This window comes from Triturus cristatus, chromosome 6, assembly GCF_964204655.1.
Source record: "Triturus cristatus chromosome 6, aTriCri1.1, whole genome shotgun sequence".
NCBI classification, from domain to species: Eukaryota; Metazoa; Chordata; class Amphibia; order Caudata; family Salamandridae; genus Triturus; species Triturus cristatus.
Genome location: NC_140589.1, coordinates 40,028,049 through 40,052,834, shown reverse-complemented (window position 1 = coordinate 40,052,834; position 24,786 = coordinate 40,028,049). Strand labels below are relative to the sequence as shown.

General features: G+C 44.6%; 1 protein-coding gene across 1 annotated transcript; it reads left to right on the top strand.

Moving 5' to 3' along the window:
- The first annotated feature begins 292 nt into the window (after positions 1–292).
- LOC146813730 (uncharacterized) lies at positions 293–22,623 on the top strand. The gene is made up of 2 exons (XM_085610217.1): positions 293–593; positions 20,103–22,623. Exon 2 carries the CDS (start codon positions 20,448–20,450, stop codon positions 21,846–21,848), a length of 1,401 nt encoding a protein of 466 aa, XP_085466343.1. The 5' UTR covers positions 293–593; positions 20,103–20,447; the 3' UTR covers positions 21,849–22,623.
- Positions 22,624–24,786: the final 2,163 nt, after the last annotated feature.

Here is a 24,786-nt window from a genome sequence, read left to right as displayed (position 1 = left end):
ACCGAAACAGACAAAAATAAAATATACTGAGGGATACTCGCTGTGATTGATTAGGTTGCAACTCACCCTGTTAAAACGGAAAATCGAAATTGTGCACATCTGCGCATGCGCATACACTGAAACACAACAAAGTGGTTGTAGATCTGCGCATGCGGACGTGCATATCTACAGGTTCTAGGGTACGGCCGGTGCCAGTCTGCGCATGCTTTGAGTGTAGTGTCCGCTCCGTCTTCGCATGCTCCGAGAGTCTATGCACAGTCCGGCCAGTCTGCGCATGCTCCGAGCGACAGACACGCAGAGATTGGGCTTCACATCAGGGTGCAGGGGACAAAACGGGTCTTGCACGCCGTGGTCCACCCTCAGCTGCCTCTGGCTGACGCAGCGCTGAGACTTGGTCTGGAGGGACGGCGTCGGAAGCCTCTCTGTAGGTTTTGCTGCCCCGTCCGTCACTTACAAGGGACTTCGAGGTTAGCAGTGTGACCTTGAATCACCCAGAGATCAGTGACGCGTCCATCAGGTCGGTGTCACTTGTTCCTGCGTACATTAGTCCTGGAGGGATGAGAGGTTGCCTTAAAGCTGGTCTGTGAAGAGAGGTTGGTTTCTTTATTTATTTTATTTTTATTTTATGCGTTTTTATATAGCGCGGACTTTACCCAAAGGTATCAGAGAGCTTCACAATAGGAACAGTAATGATACATGAGGAGAAAATTACAAGGGAGCATATTACAAAAGCAAACTTACGTTACATGAGGCAATAGTGACAATTGTGCAAGTATCAAGAGCAAGCAAAATACAAGAGGTAGCAAGCGATACGTTGCAAAAGGAAAAAGTGACGTGTGCAGGTTACAAAAGCATACAAAGTACAAGTAGAGGTAAAATACTGCATTAAATGGCATACACTCAAAACACTAAAACAAACGTTACAATGAGGCAATGGTGGCAGTTGTGCATGTATCAAAAGCAAACAAAATACAAGAGGTAGCAAACGATACGTTACAAAAGGAAAGGTGATGTGTGCATGTTACAAAAGAGTACAAAGTACAAGTAGAGGTATAATATTGCACTAAATGGCAGACACTCAAAACACAAGAACACACTGGGAAGGCACTTCTATAGGCATGGAGAACAGAATTTCCTATAATGGAAGGACTTCCTTCAGATAATAGAGGGCGTGAATTAAATTTGGAAGTGTCTTTGAAGGAGGAGAGCTTTGAGGTCAGTTTTGAAGGCCTGGAAAGAGGTGGTGGTCCGGATCTGAGGCGGAAGTGAGTTCCAGGTTCTCACCGCGTTATCTGAAAAGGATTGGGCCATCGATCTTTCTTTCTTGAAAGTGGGAGGTTCAAGCAATACATTTTCTGCATTACGTGATAGTCTGGAGCCTCCAGAGAGTTTCAGTTTGTTCGCCAGGTAGCGAGGGGATGAGGAGTGCAAGGCTTTGTGGGTGATACAGGCAGTCTTGTAGCTAGATCTTGCCTCGATGGGAAGCCAACGGAGGGTGGATAAAATGGTTGTGATGTGGTCGCTTCTTTTGGCCCCATATATGAAACGAGCTGCTGAATGGAGAACAGACTTAAGGGGGGACAGGTGGGATTTGGGGAGGCCATTAAGAAGAGAATTGCAGTAGTCCAATCTGGGGAGAACCAGCGATTGGACCAGGGTTTTAAGGTCTTGCTCCGGGAAGAAGCGACGAATCCCCAAAGAAGGCGCAGTTGGTATCGAGCAGACTTTGCAATAGATTCGATGTGGGAGAGTAGATTGAGTTTTTTGTCGAGTATGATACCAAGGGATTTTGCACTGTTGACAATGATGGGTTTATTGTTAAGTAGATTCATCTGATCCATCCATGATTGAACCGGAGGAGGAGAAAGTGAGGAGGAGGAATTCAGTTTTGGAGGGATTCAGAATCAGTTGATGAGTTAACATCCAGTTTTTAATGGAGTCGAGAGTAGAGCTTAGGATGGAGAGATCGTGAGTGGAGGCCACTTTAAGGTAGATTTGAGTGTCGTCCACATAGAGATGATAGTGGATCCCGGATTTACTAAGGAGATTTCCCAATGGTTCTAAATAGAGATTGAACAATGTGGGTGCAAGTATAGAGCCTTGAGGAACACCTTGACCGTCCGCCAGAGGAGAAGAAAGACTGTTCGCTATTTTGATCATTTGGGATCTATCAGAGAGGAAGGAGGCAAACCATTTAAGCACAGTGCCCTCCATGCCCATTCTCTGTTGAATAGTGTTAAGGAGAGTGTTGTGATTGACAGTGTCAAAGGTTGCAGAAAGGTCAAGGAAAATTAGAAGAAAGTCTCCCAAATCGAGTATCCGCAATGCGTCATCAATCACTTGCAGCAGGGCAGTTTCAGTGCTGCAGTTTTGAATGAAGCCGGGCTGGGAATTGTCAAGAAGATCATTGTCCTTGATATGACGAGAGAGTTGTTTCGCTACACATCTTTCTGTGATTTTCGCAAGAAAAGGTAGGTTAGTGATGGGACGGTAGTTGTTGAGGTCGTTCGCATCAGCGGTGGGGTTTTTAAGCAGAGGGGTGACCTGCCCGGTTTTGAAGGAAACAGGAAGGGAGCCTTGACAGAGGGAGAGGTTGACCAGTGTGGTCCAATAGGAAAGGGAATGGATATAGAAGTCAATGGCAATGGCACTAGGGATGGGGTCAAGAGAATGGTTGGGGGCTTTGTTTCGAGGATGCATTTGAGGAGGGCATCTTCAGAGATGGGGTCAAAGTTCTGCCAAATGGTTAAGGATTTGCGCTCCTCTGTAGGGGTAGGATGAATGACACGATCTACAAGTGATTTCACTTTTTTGTCAAAGAATATAGCGAATTCTGCTGCTTTCTTAGTAGAATCCTCCAACTTGGAGGTTGGGGGAGAGCAGTTTGAGTTCTTGATGAGTTTGAAAAGTTTTTTGGGTCTATTTTTAGCTGAGTCGAGTAGGGATCTGAAGTGCGAAGCTTTTCCAAGGAAGATGTGCTTGTGGTACTTGGATCTTGCTGAATGAAGCGTGGCCAAATTATCGGTGGCGGGCGCTTGTCTCCATTGTTTCTCAAGGACTCTTAGGTACTTCCTTTCTTCATAGAGGGATTTGTTGAACCAGGGTGCTGAGGGAGTAGGCCTTTTCTTTTTGCTTTGGAGAGGAGCGACATTATTGATTTTGACTGCAAGGACCGTGAGGCATTGGGAGGTGAGTTTGTTAACATCTAGGTTCGGGTCTAGCCTTGGAAGTGATACCAAAGCCGAATCACAGAGGGTACCGAGGTCAATATTTTTAGTGTCACAGAACCAGGAAGTAGCCCTCTTAGGTTGGCCGAGAGTTATAGAGTGTGATAGGTGAAAAGAGAATGGGATGAGGAGGTGGTCAGACCAGTCTACATGAATAGGGGTAGCGATAGTCAGCAAGCCTGCTATAGAAATAACAAGGTCCAGGATTGAACCCTTAGAGTGTGTTGTTTCTGTGCAGTGTTGGATAAGGTCGTTTGCAGAGACGAAGGTGGCCAGTAAATTCGCAGAGGTGTCTTGAGGCGAGCCCCAGTGGACATTGAAGTCACCCACAAAGATCTGATTGTCACTTTGCGAGTATTGGTCGCTGATGAAGTCAGTGAGTTCCTCCATAAACGAAGGGCTGCTACCAGGCGGGTGGTAAATAGCATGGAATCTGAGAGGTGAGCGGTGGTGCAATTGAAGTTCAAGAGATAGGCATTCAAAAGTGCGGAAGGAGCTGTTAGGAAAAGCCTTAAGTTGAAGGGCGTTTCTAAAGATGACTGCAACACCTCCCCCAACTTTGTCAATTCTGTCATTTCTAAATATAGAATAGCCTGTGGGTAATAGGAGATCAAACATAGAGTGAGAGGTATCGTTGAACCAGGTCTCTGTGAGGAAGAGCATGTCAATATTGTGCAGGATGATGGTATCGGAGATTTCAAGTTTGTGTTTTATTGCAGATCTGCAGTTGTGGAGCATACAGCGCAGCTCTGTCGAGACTGTCTTGGTGACAGGGGCACTTGGGCTATGAGGGGTTATGGGGATATTGTACTTATACAAGGGTGCTCGGGAGGGTTTAGGTGGATGAGTGGTTCTGACAGAGGAGATGGTCGGAATAGTGTAGATAGTAGGGTTACTTGGAGATGAAAGTGGAAGAAGGGTGGCGTTCGAGGGCTTGTGTGAGTTTGCGATGTTTGCAGACAACAGGTCATGCTTGGCTATTATAGGGTGTGGGGGCGAGGTGCAACTCGTGGGAAGGTGAGTGTTTTCCAAAGAAATTGAGGTGTATGGAAAAGTGGAAATCTTGGAGCTTAAAACTGAAATGGTAGCTTCAAGTTGGGAGATGGAGGTGATAAGAGAGCCTAGCTTCTTTTCCAGAGAGAGTAAGGCAGAACACAGCATGTTTGCTGGCTAGATGAAAACAGGCGGGGTGCACTTGGCGGTGGAAGACAGGGAGAGGTGGGGGAACAGGAGGGGAGTAGGGGTACAGGGTTCAGAGGTGGGGAAAGGTGGTGGATGAGAGCAGGCGTTGGTGCACCAGAGGTAGAAGGAGAGTTGTCTTTGTTGGCGCTGCAAGAAGGATAGGAATTAAGGACATAATTGAGGGGAGATAGGAGAGGAGCGAGGCGGTGGGGCGGAAGGAGAGGGGAGGAATGTGTGGAGTCATAGGGATGAAGGCGGTTTGGGAGGAAAAGAGAGGAGGGGGTTGGAGAGGTCCTGTCAGCTAGGTGAGGTGGCTGTGAGGGAGCGGGCATCTGGCAGAGTGAGGGGGGGTTGGGAGATAGGGAAGTTGAAGAAAGGAAGTGGTTCTGCTAGGCCTGAGGAAGGGAAAGGCTTACCAAGGGGGAAAGGGGGTAGCACGGAAAGGGGGTAGCACAGCATTGCTGGAGGAGTGGTGGGAAGGAGAGAGATGCAATGGATTTGTGGAGATCTCGGGGTACATAGCGAGGGGGGCAGGGGGTAGAAAAGCGGAGAGGAGGAGGGAATAAGGGGAACGTAAGGAAAGTTAACTAGGGGAGAAGGCTGGAGGAGAGGTGAACTAAAAAGGGGGGTGGCGGGTAGGGGGTAAGAGATCAGAATGGAGTACTGGGACGGTGCAGATTGGACGAGGAGCGTGTTAGCTAGAGGTAAGCCTGAAGTGATGGGGGGCATACTGTGAGGGGGGAAGAATGGGTGGGGAGGGCACGGGGGAGGGAAGAGGGTTGACTTGTGCCTCCCGAGGGTGCAGCCTATTGGAGAGTGGGGGGGTCAGGGGAGGAGACAGGGAGTAATTGGTGGAACTAGATGAAGAGTCAAGGGATAACCCGGACGCAGGGGAGGGGAGTAGGGAAGGGAAGAGGTGGTCAAAGAGAGAGACTTGGCTTGGATCATGACAGTACCGTTGTTATAGAGTGAAATAGTGAGGGAACCGTTGAAACACGCAGAGGGGGACATTTTTAGCTGTTTCGCATGAGGGATAGAGGAGGTGACGTTAAGGGAATTGTAAAAGCTGGTGGACCAAGAAGGGATGTCGTGAGTGAAAAAAATGAAATCGTTTTTGAGCCTCCCATAACGACCATTGTAAAATTGATCAACAAAAAGGGGATCAGGGAAACATTCAATGGTGTTATGCTTGAAATGTTTTGCTGAAGCTTTAGTCAGGTTAGAAGGGTGAATGATTTTGTAGCAATTAATTCCAGACTTAACTCAAGTGGTGGCCATGTTGGGAAACTGAGGGGGAGGAGGGTGGTGGGGATATGAGAAGGGTGTTACTAGGAAAGCGGTTGTGAGGAGAAGTATAAGGACAAGAATGGGGCACATATTCCAGACGTCGGGTGAAGAGATCTGAGCTAATGTGCAGTCAGGGAAGTGAGGCGATGAGGAACAGGTTGTTACTTCAGAACAGGACTGGTTCAACAAGGTAGGACTGAAGATGGAGCGGTGTAAGAGGAAAATCACAGTACTTAGCATCAGCCTGTAACATAAACCACATTATGCACAGCATCACATTAGGCGCCGAACGCATTGTACACCCTTAATCTCAACAGCCTAATATTAGACCCTAACCTCCTAAGTATCTCCAACATTAGGGGCAAAAAGCACAGGGTGGAACATAATCTCATTAGCATAAACCATAATATGCAAGACAACCTCATAATCATAAAAAACACATTTAGAGGTAGCGAGAACAGGGTCCGTAAATCATACTACATGAAATACATTTCCTAGCACCACATACACACATTAGGGACTGGGCCCTACAAACCTCCCAGTCCCCCTGGCCAACTGGCCATCTCAAAGGGGCTCAAATGACATGTGTCCAGAATGTCGGGGCTGCTGCCAATGCAGCAAAAGTCCAGGGTGCGTGCGTACTTGCGCAAATCTAAATGTTGCAGCTGGCAACAAGTGCTGCGCAGCTGTGAAGAAATGGGGGAAGGAGTGCATCTCACGCCTAACTCAGACAGAACTGCCCCCAATTACCCAAAGAGTCTAGAGGAGGACAACTTTGGTCAGTTCACCCGTTGGGAGAGGATTGATCTGCCCTTATTGTCCCTTCTAGGCCCCAGTCTTATGGTTACTCCTTCCATACTGCACATTGATTACCTTGCACGCCGTCTCTGGCATTCACGGAGGTATTGAAGCTTGTATATGTCCCCGCGGCTGCCATTTTGAAGTCAGGCAGGCCGCTTGGGGGCTTTCATACTCATTCAGGTGCAGCTGGGGAGCCCCGGTCCTGCTGCAGTCGCAGCCGTCTGTGACCTGCGGTCACCCCTTCCAGTGTTGTGGTGTGCAGTGTGAGGAGTATTCTCAGGGGTCTCCCTGGGCTCTGTGCCAAGTGATCGCCGCGCTCTCCATCCCCCAGCGGGCCTCACCTCTTTTAGGTGCCAGTCACTAGTAATGAACCAAGCAGCCTCCCAGGTCTCAGGCCAGATGACGCTGGCATCCCCAATTCGCGGCTCCCGCAGCCCTCCGGCAGATCCCTCCAAGCTCCGATGCCGATCAGGGGCCAGGCATCCCCCAGCTCCCGGGGCCGTGCATCAGATGAGGGCCGCAACCTCTTCCTTTCTTCTGAGGCCGCAGCTGGAGGCACTTCACCAATTGATCCTTCGCACCACCGTCACCGCAACAGCAACCTCAGTCTCCTGTGTTTACTTCGCCAGATAGCTAGACTCCAAAGCTCAGCCCCCGCAGCGCGCTATGCCGCCCAATGCCGTTAAAATATTAGTTCGCTCACGAGAGACTGCACACTGCCCCGTTGGTGCGATATTGTTCTCCTGCTATCTTCCTTAGTTATGCTGCCGACCTGCAGCACCACCGGTGCACATTGCCGTCGCGGCCGCCGGCTGCCCCGCATCCACCGCCTCACCTCGTTAGGAGCAAAGCTCCGATGATCAGCTCCCCATACGGCGGATCTCGCCGGTAGTGTCCGCTGAGTGTCATCTGCGACTCACCATACCAGAGTCGCGGCCCGGTCTCTCGTAAGGCCGTCCGTCTGACCACTTTCCGATGATGGGTGACGTCGGGCGGATGGAGGTGCCCCCGCCAATCCCCCGGCCTCTGTTAACACGTTGTCGACTTAGCAGGATAACGCAAACATTGTGATCTTTATTTCCATAATAGAGGGATTTGTCCCTTAAAAGGCAAGACAGTGTACCACCCTAACCATGCAGCATCACTGACCTTGCTGAGCGTCATTCCCTTATACCTGCTGTTTATTTTTTACATTGGTACATTTGAAGTTCCCACCGGATTGTGATACCTTCGGCCTTAATTGAAGTTCTCTGCTCCGGCCTCATCTGCAGTCTGCGTTCTTGTAGCCGGTAGGGCGGGCCCGGGACACTGCCGCCTTCTTCCGGGGTCCTCGCGCCGGGTGGAGCATGTGTCTGCTGTACGTTCAGTGCTTGATACGTCACCGCCCGTTCACCCATGCCCGTTTCCTGGCAACGTGGAACGTGCTCTCTGCTTCCTGAACCCGATGTTTTGATTCAACGGGACAGAGACACATCAAACGCTCTTACACTGATTCTAAATACTGTCAATGTAGTTAAAGAGAGTAAAATAATAGGTTGCAAAAGTGAATGCGCAGCAGCACACATATAGAAAGCCATGATTGATAGCGGTGTCTCCTGCTTCCATTTTCCGACTTATTCCATTAGACCACTACTAGGGTGGCAGTGATGCTGATGGCAAGGCTGAGGGGTTGCCCAAGGGCGGTTTTCTGTTGTGTTTCTTGCCCAGCGTTAGAATAGTGATTATTTCCAGCCTATGTAAGAAATGAGCTAAAGTTGAGTTTAGATGTCAATTGTCCTACTTCCATGGCTAAAAGGTTCTCACTAGACCAGAGGGTGATTTATAAGGATGCCGGTGCTCACTTAACCGTGCACACTGTATCTTTAGTAACCCCGTACTGCGTTGCTTTAAAGGGAGGATGCCCACCCAACATCCCCAAGTCATCCCTAGGGTTCCATTAACATCTATACAGCCTTAAGCACACTCAAATTATATCCTCAGTTGTGCAGTTAATCTTCAAATGCTGATTCTCGTTCTTGTTCGATATTGAATCTTTATTGTTCTTTGCCCACTGCCAACACGTGTTTTGTTATTGTACGTGTTTTACCCCACGACTCCGTCAGGACTAGGAATAAAACATAAACCCATATTTTATATAAGGCTAACTTTCGCCCTACAGTGCATAAGATCATCATCTGACATAGTGTATGTATTTCCATGGCAAGAACATTGAAACCTGTGCACCATTAATGCGTGAACATGAATTTGGTACATACAACCTACTATAGAGCATTTAAAGCAATTAAATTAAGAAAACAATCATATATACATGGCCCCTTGTGTCACATGCCGATTGCACCTTCATCAATAAAGAACCCTCAATGTGCTTGTATTAAATCTCAAAGACACTGTAATAACTGTGTACTCACCTGGTAATGACACGTGCCCCAAGATCAAATCACACCACCCTGTGTCCGGGTCAATTAAAAACGCTAAAATGTCACCCAAATACTATACACATACCTGTTTCCTATCAACTAGTTCTGTAAGTGAGATTAGGAACACATAGTCCAAATAAAAACACCACACTTCCTTTGTATCTATTCTATTTAATCTAATTAACGACTTCCTACCTCTCAACCAGGAAACTTTCACCTTCTGGTCTACTCCAAAGAAATTGTAACAGTTGTAACCATATCTCTGTATTCATAATTCAACATTCAGTCGCTATAACCAAATAAAATTTATGTACATGCCACCTACATCTATAAAATTCACTCAAACTCCGCCGCAATTTTACTCGCCAAAATTAAAACCACTTACCAATATTGCGGAATGACTGCTGCGTGTTATTTTAAACTTTAGTATCCAGAGGAAACCAATCTAAAACAAAATTCAAATACTTTGTAATGGACATACTTCTGCTGTTATCCCCATCAGGCCGCCTTATAATTATTCTGGCCCCTCCAATACCTCCACAACCTCGCCTGGAAAAAACAGTACTGAGTTCATGCGACAAAGATCCAGCGGAAAGTACACCTCAGATCTCGGCGTCCTGCATGTGCGCCATCTTTGCTGACATGTATATCAGCATGAGTTTATAACAATCAAAGACAGACAGCCGTCATAACCACCATATCATGAACATGGAAGGCGGACTCCTGTCTCTCTGTGTCATGGCTGCCATTTCTAAATCGCAATGTGGATAATGAGACTTCAAGTGGTTTAAGAAGGGTTAAATATTGACCATGAATTGCAGTAGTTTTTTGGGAGCTGATCATTTTTTTTTAGGTATCTGTAATGTGACCGGTGCACTATTGCCCCTTCATTATGACTTGAGATGGAATTGGGGGATATTATATTTACACATTTTGATGATAAATTTATGAGGTTGGTTTAGGGATAAACTTGGGTTCAACATTCAGACTTATAGTGACATTACTGGTAATACATGATTTTATTTGTTTATTATTGCAGTTGGACATTCCACCATACATGAATAGTTAAATGAGTCAGTTCTCCTTGTATATTAGAAAGGTTAAAGACATGTTAAATAGCTATTACAATAGTTTTGTAAAATGGACTAGCTATATATATATATATATTCACTGAAAAAACCATAGGTTTCACACATGTTATAGTTAGCGGAAATTTTACTGATAAAAAACCAATGAAATTCCCCCGTTATAGTTAGTGCAGGCAACTATAACTCACGCGACCGCAATCCTCTGCTGATGCTAATACTGTATTTAGACACTTATTTGCCCATGTCTTCTTCCATAAATTTTTAGCTATACATAGATTACAAATATTTTTTTTTCATAAAGACACATATGTCATCAGCAGAAGATTGCGGTCGCGTGAGTTATAGTTGCCTGCACTAACTATAACGGGGGAATTTCATTGGTTTTTTATCAGTAAAATTTCCGCTAACTATAACATGTGTGAAACCTATGGTTTTTTCAGTGAATTTGCAAGGTTTTTTAAATGCTAATTCCTAACTATAACGTGTGTGAAACCTATGGTTTTTTCAGTGAATTTGTACGGTTTTTTAAATGCTAAGTTACTTTACGCCATTCGTGGCGTGCGCGCCCACTTAACGCAGTTCGTTCCGTGCGCGCACGGTGCGCTTCGCGCACCGTGCGCGCACAGTGAGCACGCGGTGCGCTTCGCGCACCGCGCGCCCACTTTACGCAGTTAGTGCCGTGCACGCACGGTGGGCACGCGGTGCGATGACAAAGCAAGAAAGCACGTCAACAAATCTGTTTCTGCTTTCCTCCGTGACTATGGTATGGGTGCCATTTACCACAACAACTTGCGTTTCAATGATGAAGGGAACAGAGTCTTCCTCTTGAACCTTAGACTCTGCATCGGTACTTACTTGTAGGTACCACTAAAAAATCATTTCATAAACACAACGGCTCTTTTTAGAGGCCCGTAATATCTAAACATTTAAATCTGATTTTCATTTTTTTTTTTTTTTTTTCTACCGTACGCTTACCGTAAGCTTACCGTACGCGTACCCCGTGATTTTTTTTAAAATCAATAAATGTTTTCTTTGTACTTTACAGTCCTTCTTTGACCCCCTCACAAATGTAAGGGGGTCTGTAACTCTCCTCATTGCCCCCTTTCCTTGTTTTCACTCTTTTTTTTCTGAGTGAAATACACAAAATGGCGGCCGCCGCTTCCTGGTTTCGGCCGATTCGAATGTTTACTAAGATCTAAGAGCCAATCAGAATCGCGCTCGCGCACGCCACCGTACGCTTACCGTAAGCGTACGGTAAGCGTACCGTAAGCGGGCTCAGATATATATATTTATTTAAAGGCTATTTTCTCAGAATCTACTGAACAGATTTACACCAAACCTACAAAAGGCACTTCCTTGACCTAGGGACTACCTCTCTGCCAAATTTCTAGTAATTCTGTTCAGCCGTTCGGGCTGTAGCTCGTTCTAAAGGTCCTATGGAAAAATGCATGGGAAAAACGCGTTTTGGGACCCCCCTTTTATCTCAGCCCCCGCTTGACGAATCCCCCCGAGACTTTCAGGGTAGGAGCGGAGCGTAGCGCCCCACCTATTTTGAGAAATTCGCGAGGATTCGTCGACCGGCGCCAAAGTTATTCAAAATAGAATGTTGAGGTTTTCCTATTGAAACGTGGTCCTAACTATAACTACCTACTGGCGACCGCCAGTAGGTATAACTACCTACTGGCGACCGCCAGTAGGTAATATATATTACCTACTGGCGGTCGCCAGTAGGTAGTTATAGTTAGGACCACGTTTCCATAGGAAAACCTCAACATTCTATTTTGAATAACTTTGGCGCCGGTCGACGAATCCTCGCGAATATCTGAGCCCGCTTACGGTACGCTTACCGTACGCTTACCGTACGCTTACCGTAAGCTTACGGTGGCGTGCGCGAGCGCGATTCTGATTGGCTCTTAGATCTTAGTAAACATTCGAATCGGCCGAAACCAGGAAGCGGCGTCCGCCATTTTGTCTCTCGCACTGAGTGTTGTTTATCAAACATGATGGCCAAAAACATGTTACGGGGCTGTTTTGACAACTCCCTCCCACATAGTCATGTTGAGGGAGTCCCCAAACATCCCCCAAGAGCAAAAACGGTTTTATTTTTTTTTCGGCAATTTCGCGGGGTACGCTTACCGTACGCTTACCGTACGCTTACCGTATGCTTACCGTACGCTTACCGTACGCTTACGGTAAAAAAATAAAAATAAAAAAAACACTATCCACACTTACCCCACCCCCTGTGCTTTTGGTGGCCGCAGGCCACCAAATGTGCAGGGCTTATTAATAGAGAGAAAAAACGTAATTTTGGCAACATGAAATTATAAAATCGAAATAAAAAAAACACTATCCACATTGACCTCACCCCCTGTGCTTTTGGTGGCCGAAGGCCACCAAATGTACAGGGCTTATTAAAGTTGATAAAAACCGTGCACGGAACGAACTGCGTTAAGTGGGCGCGCACGCCACAAATGGCGTAAAGTAACTTAGCATTTAAAAAACCGTACAAATTCACTGAAAAAACCATAGGTTTCACACACGTTATAGTTAGGAAATAGCATTTAAAAAACCTTGCTAATTCACTGAAAAAACCATAGGTTTCACACATGTTATAGTTAACTGGACATTTTACTGATAAAAAACCAATGAAATTCCCCCGTTATAGTTACTGTAGGCAACTATAACTCACGCGACCGTAATCCTCTGCTGATGACATATGTGTCTTTATGAAAAAAAAATATTTGTAATATATGTATAGCTAAAATTTAATGGAAGAAGATATGGGCAAATAAGTGTCTAAATACAGTATTAGCATCAGCAGAGGATTGCGGTCGCGTGAGTTATAGTTGCCTACAGTAACTATAACGGGGGAATTTCATTGGTTTTTTATCAGTAAAATGTCCAGCTAACTATAACATGTGTGAAACCTATGGTTTTTTCAGTGAATATATATATATATATATATATATATATATATAATGTTCTGTTGACCTGGATGGTGCTATGGCAGGGGGTTGGTAAACACACAATCTAGCGTAGATAATATTTATACACTCGTAATGTATTTGGCATTTTGGATTGATATAACTTAATATGAGTAGTTAATACAGGATATGACATTTCATACTTGGGGTGTACATTTTTTTGTTTTAACAGGGATCTAACAAAAAGACTCCCACAAAATAACTACCATGAGGGAGGAAGGAGAGCCAACAAATATACAAAATTAATGAACCTCGCTAGGGTGGATTTGTTACTCCATAAAGCATGTGTAAAAATTAACCATACTGTTAAGCTGTTTAAAGGTGTAAGGACCATCAGACGGTGGTGACATTAGTAGAATGTACATCTTTTTTCTGAAAAATGCCCTTATCATATTTTACCAATTGTTATTCGATAGTTTGAAACTATTGCAACAAAATAACAACCTCAGGTGGTCCATTCTGGGTTGGATGAATATAGGTTTACTGAGACAACATACAAATAAATACAGGTTTCCAAAAACAACATCCATATAATCACTCACTACATTCTCATCCTGCTACATTTATACCCAATCATGCCTCCATGCATGCAACAACTGAAAAATGTCTTTAGTTTTTCACATCCGTAGCATTTTTAGTTTATATTAATATTGGCAATCTTATTCTCTTGTTATACATTTTTTAATACAAATTGGCTTTTCTCTTGGCTTGCTTCTATTTTTTTGTAACACTTCTGTGGTTGTAACTTAATCTTGTACAAGCGTTTTCACGTTTTGCCATATGCAGACACACAAAAGGGGCCTGAGAAGATATATAGATCAGCAGGGGACGACTCCCCTTTGACGATATCATATAACACAAATAAATGTAAATGTAAATGTTGTAGACTTGTAAAGCGCACAGCTGCCCCAGCAACGGGGCGTCCCGGCGCTGTAGACCGCTGGGGAACCCGTCCTGGCTATCCCTGTGAGATGGTCCCTTTCTGGGTATCTCCAAGGTGAAACCAGGCATCCCCGGCGTCTGTGGGGGGCCGTTGTAGAGATGAGGCAAGCTTAATGCCCAGAGTTGCCGAGTGTGTTCCTGGTTAGAGTAGGTACCGAGGCGAGAATTATCGAGTCCGTTTTGACCCTGGTCCACGACCCTGCCGCGTCTGGAATTGAACCCTGGTCCCTGGCCGATTCTCTGCTTACGGGTCTGCCGCCTCTAACCAGTGAGCCACACCTCTCCACACCAGTGAGCCACACATAGGCACCTGGGTCTGGTTGAAGATAGCAGAGGAGTGCAGGAGTGTCCCTTTTATAGGCCATTTCCCCTCACCCACCCAAAGGAGGCATGCTTCATCATAGGGTAACCTCCTATTGATGTGGGTCATAGAGCAGGCTACAATCCCCTCTGTGAGAGGGAGGAGCTCCACCTATATTTCTCCTCATAAGACTTAAATGCTCCTTGTATTTCGTGCTGAGGTGATGGTGTCTGTGGTTACCCAACACAGCGGGTGAGCTTACCAATTATTCAAAAGGCCAATGTTGTCACTGATCAAATGAAGTGGATGGTTGATAGTACCCAACTAGTATAAAGATATAGTGTTAATCGCCTTTCCCTCAAAAACAATTGATATTTGGAGTGAGCGCATCGCATGAAGTTATTGCTTGATTCTTTAATTAAGTTATTTCTTTCAGGTAACACATTTACCACTGGGACTCTGGGTTGCGGTCCAATTCAACCACTGGTCTAGTATTTTCCTTTTATTGATATGTATATCTCTGCACTGTACTAGAAGGCATACTTCTCACTATTGGCCCTGAAGCATACCGCTACACTTCTACAGAGGGTACGAGGCTGAAACGCCGACCATCACATTACTATGACGGGTTTATTCCACTCCTGCGATAGGTTTTGCTCTTAATCCAAACCCTGTGATACCCCAATAAAGTCTTTGGTGTCCTCTGAGTTAGTTTTAACTCGCACACACTTTCCACAAATCCTTTCACACCCGTCACCACACCTTGCTCATCCACAGGTTTTAGTATACCTCAGCCTACACTTAAACATCCCTGAGCTCCTCCCTCTCAGAGAAGGGATTGTAAACCGCTTTGTGGCCAGGTTCATATTGCAAGGAGGTTACCCTATGATGAAGCATGCCACCTTCAGGTAAGTGAGGGAAACCGTCCTCTAAATGGGACACTCTTGTACTCCTCTGCTATCCTCCACTAGACCCAGGGGCCTATTTGTGTTATAGGTATTGCCATATGGCATGTGTGACAGCCCTCAGATAATTAACAAGCATTGGCAAAGCCCATAGGTCCTATCTATGGGTCCTTTTGGTTTTGCAGTGCTGTGCACCATCAATAAAATGCTGTCCAGCCTGTTAAAAAATAAAAAGCAAGAAGGGAGCACACATCATTATGCATGCATGGCTGTATGCTAACAGACACTTTTTAAATGTAGTTACCAATCCCAAGTAGTAATAAGCAGTTTTTTTTAAATTATGGGAGTGGGAGGCTGGCAGTAGTTTACTGCCTGGTCCTCCCCCCAAAAATAAACGAAAATAAAGAAATTAGCTGGTGGGGGAGCAATAGGCAGTGGTGAGGAGGGAGAGAAGAAGCTGCACACAAGAAGGAACACTTGTCCTGTCCAGAAGAGATGATCTGCCCAGGGTTTGTCTGTCTTGAAGCATTTTGTGCAATGCTGGGTTCAACGCATCCCAACTTTAGGGGCAAAGTATCAGGCTTAGTTTCTCTAAACTCAGTTGATCTTGTACCAGTAACTGCGAGATCATGCCATGTAGTGACAGGAGCTGTGCTTGTGTTATAACCTGTTGTGTTGTGTGCATCTTCCTTATTACTATTCTGTCCCTTGCTGCTCAGCCATGTGTGATGTCACTTGGAATGTTGAGTGTGTGGGTCTGGAGGAGTTGGCAGTTGGAAGAGATGGGCTGAGCAGCAGGGAGGCTGCTCCTGGTGGGGCTTATATATGGACTTAACAGAGGCTTTACTTGAGATCTTACCATCGTATTTGATCCTGTAACCTGCCTAATAAATATACAACCTGTTCTACGTTACCTGGCTACCTGATTGATGCTTCATTATTACACTGGCGACGACTGGAAAGAACCTACTTCAATGGTCTATGGTTTTTGATGCTTAAGGATTTTCAAGAGAAAAGGAAAAAAACTTCAAGAGAACTTTCAAGCTTGTTTTTGTAACGGAAACGCTCTACCAGTGACCATTTCACTGCTCGCCCGACTGTTTAAGTGCTAGTTCCTGCTTGCCTGCGAGAACCCTGAGGATTGATGGGGTGTTTGACAGCAGTAATCTGAGTAATTTGATTAATCTTTCTGACACTTCAAGCCTGCGTGATCGAACTGCTTGTGCTGTGGGCTGTTTTACATGCGTGTGTTGCGCATTGTTTTTCTAAAGAGTGTGTGAACATTTCTAGTCACACGTTCTCCTGGCGATTTTGGACCTTTGAAATTTATTCGGCGCATTGTTAACCCTCTACAAATTGCTGCAAGCCGTTCAAATTCAAAAGGCATGGCGCGTGCAACTCACCTTTGTCGTGGTGTTGTGCGTATCTCCGGTGAGATCTTCTGTGACGTTTACGCTGCAGGCTGCTTCTGAACGCTTCATTGCAGATTCGTGCAGTGAGCCATCCGGTTTGACGCCGAAAACGTGCCGCCATCTTGGGGCTGGCGCATTATTGTTATCATATAACTGGAAATGCCAACCACGCTGCACTGTTTGTGCTTGGAGTTTCAATAAAGTTTCCACATGACCTCATGCGTCTGGAGACAGCGGGAATTGAACGTTGTGGACGCATTGACTTTTGTGAGGAGGACTGTAGTTGCAGTTGTAGGAGGCTGAGTTCCACCACAGGGACGCTGTGGGAATCACTGACGTTTTGAGCGGTGAGTCTAAATACCATGCATCCTCATTTTGTCAACCACGTTTTTGAGTCAATCGGAACTTCCTCGTCATGACCGGGATTGGGATATTTCTCGATTTGTAGTGCAACATTCCTGAGGGTTGGATTGAACCTCTTGTGACTCTCAGATGTTTGGTTTGTTACTTCAAGCTTCTCAGTTATGAAGCACACGAAGGACACTGATTCTGGCCTGTAGTTAATGTGATTTTGGAAGGCAGAGCACATCCTTAATTATTTTTCACTCCATATGTCTGACGTCAACTCGGAGGAGCAAGGCACTGTATTGAATTACAGCTACATGGATCTAATGGACAAAGACAAGGACAAGGACTTCACTTTGGGTGAGGACTTCGGGTGAGAGATCGCTCACCGGAGTCAGGAATTTCTTGGTTTTTTTTATTTTCGTTGTTACAATACTGTTTTGTGGGGGTGTGAGTGTGTGCCTCTATCTTGTGGGGGTAGTGTGTGTTCTGATTTAGTTGAGGTTGTGGGGTGGTGTGTACCCCAATTTTTGTTTCTTAGGGATGTTTGTACCCTGGTTATTGGGTGGTGTTTGAGAAATTTGTAGCTGAATGTCCAGTTTTGAGACGTTTTGGGAGTTATGTGCTCCAGTTCAGTTCAGTTCACAGGGAGTTGGTTCCCTATTACTATGTGTTGAGTCTTTGGGAGGTGTTTTTCCCCTATAGGGTGACGTTGTTCCCCTATTTCTGTGTTGCGTTATGGTGTATCATAGGGAGGTTTATTTTCCCTATTTCTGAGTTTAAGGGAGGTGTTTTTCCCCTATAGGGTGACGTTGTTCCCCTATTTCTGTGATTTGTATCATAGGGAGGTTTATTTTCCCTATTTCTGTGTTGCGTTATGGTGTATCATAGGGAGGTTTATTTTCCCTATTTCTGAGTTTAAGGGAGGTGTTTTTCCCCTATAGGGTGACGTTGTTCCCCTATTTCTGTGATTTGTATCATAGGGAGGTTTATTTTCCCTATTTCTGAGTTTAAGGGAGGTGTTTTTCCCCTATAGGGTGACGTTGTTCCCCTATTTGTATGTATGTATATGTATGTATAGATATACTTGTATAGCGCAATGACTGTCACCCAAAGGGCATCCTGGCGCTTAGACTGATGGTGAAAGAAGCCTGCATGAAAAAGAAGCGATCCACTGTATAAGAAAAATTACGCCGCTCTTGGAAAAAGGTGAGTTTTCAGGGCTTTTTTGAAGGAGGGGAAATCTCCCGTACTCCTCAGTGCAATCGGCTGAGAGTTCCACAGCGTTGCTGCTGTGAATCGAAAGGACCTGCCTCCCAAACGAGTCCTTAAGATTTTTGGAACTACAACCAAACATGCCGTGGCGGAGCGGAGAGACCTACGCGGAACATACCACGAAAACATATTCTGTAAGGGAAAAGGGCCTTGTTCATGAAGAGCTTTAAATACCAAGCAGAGGGCTTTAAATTCAATCCGCTGAGGGACAGGTAACCAGTGGAGGTCCCTGAGCGCAGTAGTGGAGGAGTCCGCGAGCCGGCGTGACAGAGCCAGTTTAGCCGCCAGATTCTGCACTCGTTGAAGTTTACCCACCAGGGTCACCGGGGCTCCCAGAAGTAGTGCGTTACAGTAGTCAAGTCTACTTAGGATGGTACTCCGCACTACCTCTGGTCTTGCCTGCGCTGGGAGAAAAGGCAAGATTTTCCTTAACGTGCGAAGCAAAGCCATGCACGTGGCCACTGTTTTATTAACAGAAACATCCAGTTGAAGGTTGGAGCCAAAATAGACTCCCAAGTTCCGCACACAATTTGTTGGTAAACTGGTGCCCTGGAAGGATGAAGGCCAGAAGTTCGATGGAAAAGGCCTCGGGGTGCTGCCAGATGAGCAATATAGGACCTCAGTTTTTGAACTATTAAATTGCAAAGAGTTGTGGCACAGCCAGTCTGCCGTAGAAGTCATGCAGCGGTGGAAAGTCTCTTGTGACACCGCCTCCTTACCCTCAAACGAGAAGATAAGTTGGGTGTCGTCCGCATAGCTATTTCTGTGATTTGTATCATAGGGAGGTTTATTTTCCCTATTTCTGAGTTTAAGGGAGGTGTTTTTCCCCTATAGGGTGACGTTGTTCCCCTATTTCTGTGATTTGTATCATAGGGAGGTTTATTTTCCCTATTTCCGAGTTTATGGGAGGTGTTTTCCCCTATGGGGTGGTTTGTTTACCCCATTGCTGTTCGTTTGTTGGTGGTGTTTACCATCTAATTAGGTTCCCTAGGGAGGGGGATGGGGTTCATTATTGATTTTCTTGCAAGTATTTTCTGATTTGTTGTATGTTTACTTGCATAATGAATTTTCTGTTTATGTATGCAATGGTATTTTGGTGATATCTTGATTTTATGCATTTGTATCTTTATGCTTTGTTTTCGTAAGGAAGGGAGATGTGTTATAACCTGTTGTGTTTTGTGCATCTTCCTTATTACTATTCTGTCCCTTGCTGCTCAGCCATATGTGATGTCACTTGGAATGTTGAGTGTGTGGGTCTGGAGGAGTTGGCAGTTGGAAGAGATGGGCTGAGCAGCAGGGAGGCTGCTCCTGGTGGGGCTTATATATGGACTTAACAGAGGCTTTACTTGAGATCTTACCATCGTATTTGATCCTGTAACCTGCCTAATAAATATACAACCTGTTCTACGTTACCTGGCTACCTGATTGATGCTTCATTATTACAGCTTGATATCCAAAGAGACGTGGACTTTGCACTCTGACATTTCAGCTCCATATACTGACTTTGTCTAATGCAAAACCCATAACCCTCTTACATAATTCTAACCACCAATGTGCTACATAAATGTAGAGGGACGATTACTTGCAAATCGATGACCATAGTAATAATTCCCGTACTCCCCAATCAGCCATCTCTCCAAGGAAAAATAAGGATAACAAGGGGAAAAAGCTGCTGTTAAAGAGGAAAGGCATTCTAGGTGTTTGTTGTAAGCAGGGCTAATTGACCTCATGTAGCATGATGTCTCTGTTTATCCACGTTGAGGCTTAACAAGTGTATTGCCTCAATGCCCTTCATATCTTTTGTGATGTTTTCTAGATTTTGCTAAGCTCGACTCATACATGCAGTCAATTCCTGTTTGTGTTGTCATGTAGGTTATTATATTTGAGCCATATGTTTTCATTCTCATGAAATTCTTTTTTTCTCCTAATCCAACAGGTGCCTGGCATACAGCAAGAAAGGAAAAAACAATTTTCTCTTTGGATGCCTTTTGTCATTAAAAAAAAAAAAACAGCAGCGGCAGCGTGTACAGAGGAACATCTTTCAATTGCAGTAATATTCACAGCAAACATCCTTCTTAGATACTCGTAGATCAGAATGTGATTTCAAGAAAACATAAACACATTTAAAAGGTGCCTGGCTTCTCTTAGTCACATTTATCTGTGTGAGCAGGAAAATGTGCACATACGGGAAACACTTCAAGGAATTAAATGAGCAAAGATTTTCTTCATAGCAACCTTTAATATGGCATTGTATATGTAATGAACGAGATAACACTTTAAAATGGAGCAACGTCTTGTACCACATCAAAGAACTTGCACTGATTGGCAACCATATAAATGTACTGAGTGTGGCAAGGGTTTTAGGACAAAAAGATACGTAATCGTACATCAAAGAATCCACCGAGGGGAAAAGCCATATAATTGTACTGAATGTGGCAGGGCTTTTAGGACAAGTGGGGAAGTACTAGTACATCAGAGACTCCACTTTGAAGAAAGACCGTTTAAATGTACAGATTGCGACAAGGCTTTCAAGATAAAACAATTGCTGATGCTACACCTGAGAACCCACACTTTAGAAAAACCATATAAATGTACTGAATGTTACAGGGGTTTTAGGTCCAACCAGCACCTAAAGGTACATCGTGCAACTCACTCCATGAAAAGACCATATGAATGTACTGAATGTGACAAGGCTTTCAAGACCAAACGAGTGCTGCTGCTACATCAGAGGATTCACACTGGTGAAAAACCACATCAATGTGGCAAATGTGATAAGGCTTTCAAATCGAAGGAACAACTAATGCTACATGATAGAAATCACACTGGTGAGAAACCATATAAATGTCTGATGTGTGGTAAGGGTTTCAAAACAAGAGCTGAGCAATCACTTCATCAGAGAACCCACACTGGTGAAAAACCCTATAACTGTACTGAATGTGACAAAGCTTTCATATCAAAAGGTGCATTAATAAGGCATCAGAGAGCCCACTCTGATGAAAGACCCCATACCTGTATTGAATGTGATAAAGCTTTCAAAACAAAAGTACAACTAATACAACACCAGAAAATTCACACTGGGGAAAAACCATTCAAATGTATTGAATGCCACAAGGCTTTTGTAACAAATGGACAACTAATTGTACATGTAACAACTCATTCTAGTGAAAGACCTTATAAATGCCCTGAATGTGAAAAGTCTTTCAAATTGAAGAAACACCTTCAGTACCATCAAACTACCCACTCCGGTGAAAAGCCATTTAAATGCATTGAATGTGAGAAGACTTTCAAATCAAGAGACTGGCTGATGCTGCATCAGAGAATCCACACTGGGGAAAAGCCATTTACATGTACAGAATGTGACAAAGCTTTCATAAGCAAAGCACATTTAAATCTACATCAAAAAACCCATACCGGTGAAAAACATTATAAATGTTCCGAATGTGGCAAGGCTTTCCAGACAAAGCATGCGCTAATAGCACACCAGAGAACTCACACTGGTGAAAGACCATTTAAATGTCCTGAATGTGAAAAAACTTTCAGACATAAGCAAGGCCTTCAGTACCACCAAAATACCCACTCTAGAGAGAGCTCCTACACATGTAAGGAATGTGACAAGACTTTCAAGGGGAAAACATGGCTGGAGAAACATCTCAGAAAACACAGTGCTGAAAGACCATATTAAAGTACTGAATATGAGAAAGCGTTCTGATCTAAAGGAGAGTTAATGCTACATCGTTTAATGCAATCTAGTACATAATGAATAAATAACTGTTTGCTATTAACAGTGATACAGAACATGCACCACAGAAAAGAAAAACTACAGAAGAGTAAAATTAATAGAGAAGTGTCTGTAACCGCAGGTAACACAGTCCTGATAATCTGCTCCCCGTCCCGATTCTAGCCTGTAGCCTCCGATTCGAATAGTGCCCACAAACAAATAAAACAGTTGGATATGAAACTCATTAAATTGGTGCACGGTCACAGGTACAGCTTTTTAAACAAAGATACGTCGGAGATTATGTATTGCGAGAGATGGAAGAAGCATGGACATCACTAAAATTGACTACAGTACTAAGTCTGTGGACAGCTAATTGTATCAAAGGAAACAAATGTACTGAAGCTACTGCCATTTTTATTTTTTTAAAGCATTAGTACTTTCGTTGCCAAACAGCACAGATGTCCTTCAATATGAAAAGCACAAGGAAAAACGTACTACATGAGCAGCAAAAGAAACTGTTAAAATGTTAGAAAATGCAGCTGTGGAAAAGAAATGAAAACTGGAAAGTTTGTGATTACCAAGACCTGTTAGAGCTACCCCACATTGACCAGAAATATACTCATCAGTGCTATTTGGTGAAAAACTACGATGCTTATACAGAGAATTGTAATTGTTGCCTAGGTCACACAAATAGAAAAAATATGTAAATCAAATAAATGCAGAAAGGAGTGGAAATGTACACTTTTTTATGTCACATTTTATTGAGTTTTAATGTACATAAGTGTTAGTTTCATGTTCCCAACACTTATAACTTGACATAGCTTACCCAACGAGGTAACCATGAACCAACTAAACACTTGCACAGACTGCCTCCCATCACCCCTTGCTTCTTCTCTCACCTAGAAGTTCACTTCACAATAGTTTCTGGGTTTTGTCCCATTGTTCGCATCCGTATGTAGCTTCCCTTGGTTTCTGTCAGTCTTAAGTGTGACTTATACTGTGATCTTCTGTCCAGCCCCAGCCCCCGGGTGGCTTGAGTAGCATTCCTCTGTATCACATGCTGTCTTGTATCTTCCCACATTTCTGGGGGCATCCCCTGCCTTCATACACCAGTTTTTTTTTTACAGATCTGCAGTATCTTCACCCATGTCTTGTTCATCACCCCCCATTTCTTCTCAAGTTTTCTTTTGAGCAGTAGGTTTACCAGGTGCTTCTGGTGTGAAGGTCTGCCTGAGTCTCCCTACACTCCTACTAGCAGCATGGTCACCTGCTCCTCTATTGGTGCACCCACAGCGGCTTCGGGCCTAGTCCGCACCCCTGTCCAAAACCTCTCTAGTGTGTGTGTGGAGGGAGGGTCTCTGTTGGCCACAGCCTTGTAAGAACATGTTGTCTGGTGCCCTTCCTGTTTTGTGCAATAGCGTTTTACTGTAGTATATTCTGTGCAATATTTTAATTTTGATCAGGCACCTGTATCCCCGCCTCTGGAAGGACTGTAGGGCTTCTCTTCAGTCGTCATCTATATATCCTACACCTGCCTGCCAGCGTGCTTGAAGTTTGCTCAGTTTTCTCTGTGTATTTGTCATGAGTGTGCCTTATGTTGGGGAGATGGCCTTTATGGTCGTGTCTGTCCAGCAATCGTCTTTCTAGAAGGGATTCTTTCATAGTTTCCTTCCCCTGGTGGGATGTGGGCCCGTAGTGTGTGTAATTGAACAGCTGTTTAAAAGTTACACTTAGGGCCCGATTAGGGCTTAGGCGGTGTGGCGCCGGGTCCACTGCACCGTCAAAGCCGCTGTCAGACTGCCCGCCAGATTAGAAGTTTCCTTCCGTCTGGCAGGCTGATTTTTGGCGTTCCCATGATGATGCCTTCAAGAATCGGCACTGCAGTGTGAACTCCAAAAATAGATCCTGCACAGCATAGACTAAAAGGTCCATGCCATTGAAGAACTGGGGCACATGCCCCCCTCTGTGTGCATCTCCATGCTGAGGAGGCACAGGGGCCCTGTAGCCCTCCATTGCTTCCTCTTCCCCATGGTGCTCATGGAGAAGGAACTTCTATGACACTGCCGGCAAAGAGGAACTTGTAATATGCTTGGCGGAACCGCAGCAGTCCTGCCAAACGTATTGCGGCCTTCGAACCACCACAACCCGTTCCCTGGCAGCTGTGGAGGTCCTACCGTCCGTCTCATAATCAGGAGCTCGGGAGACCGCAAGTCTGGCGGTCTGTGGCCCACCAAACACAACATTAGGGCCTAAGAATCTGGGAATACTATTATACAACCAGATACCATAAAATATTTTGTCTCAATCATTGGAGAATATGTGAGTATTATACCTCCTCAGGAACAGGCAGGTATTTAGGATCATGCCCTTGCTTTAATTATCGAAAATTAAGAATTAATAATCACTATTGGCACCTACTTCTAGCCTACTTAATAAAAAGCTGATTTACAGAAAGCTAGATTTAGCAGTAAAATAACCTCACCGATTCTAAATCAAAAAAGGGATGGGTAGCATGTTTGACTAAAACTAAGTCACTGGTAATTAATGTGGTGGCATTCCAGTTCATAATTTGTTTTGCCCACTATGCCACTCTAAACAGGGGAACAAGGAACACTTTTTAGAGAGGCACAAGTGAAAAACAGTAATTTGGGATGCTGCTGTGCGCCATATCCTGTGTCTAAGATTAATTCACACATTCCTTCCCTTGCTTTGTTGTTAGTAACAGTATGATTATGGCACTTTCCCCACTAAGTGTCTTGGACTCAGAAAAGGTGAGTGCAAGACAAGGTGGTGTGATGCTAGAAAAAGCAATTTGATGTTAATGTATAATGGAACAAAGCGGATATAACAAGTATGTAAAATACTAAAATGATAGAAGCTGCCTTTCGAAATTTGGGCTGGA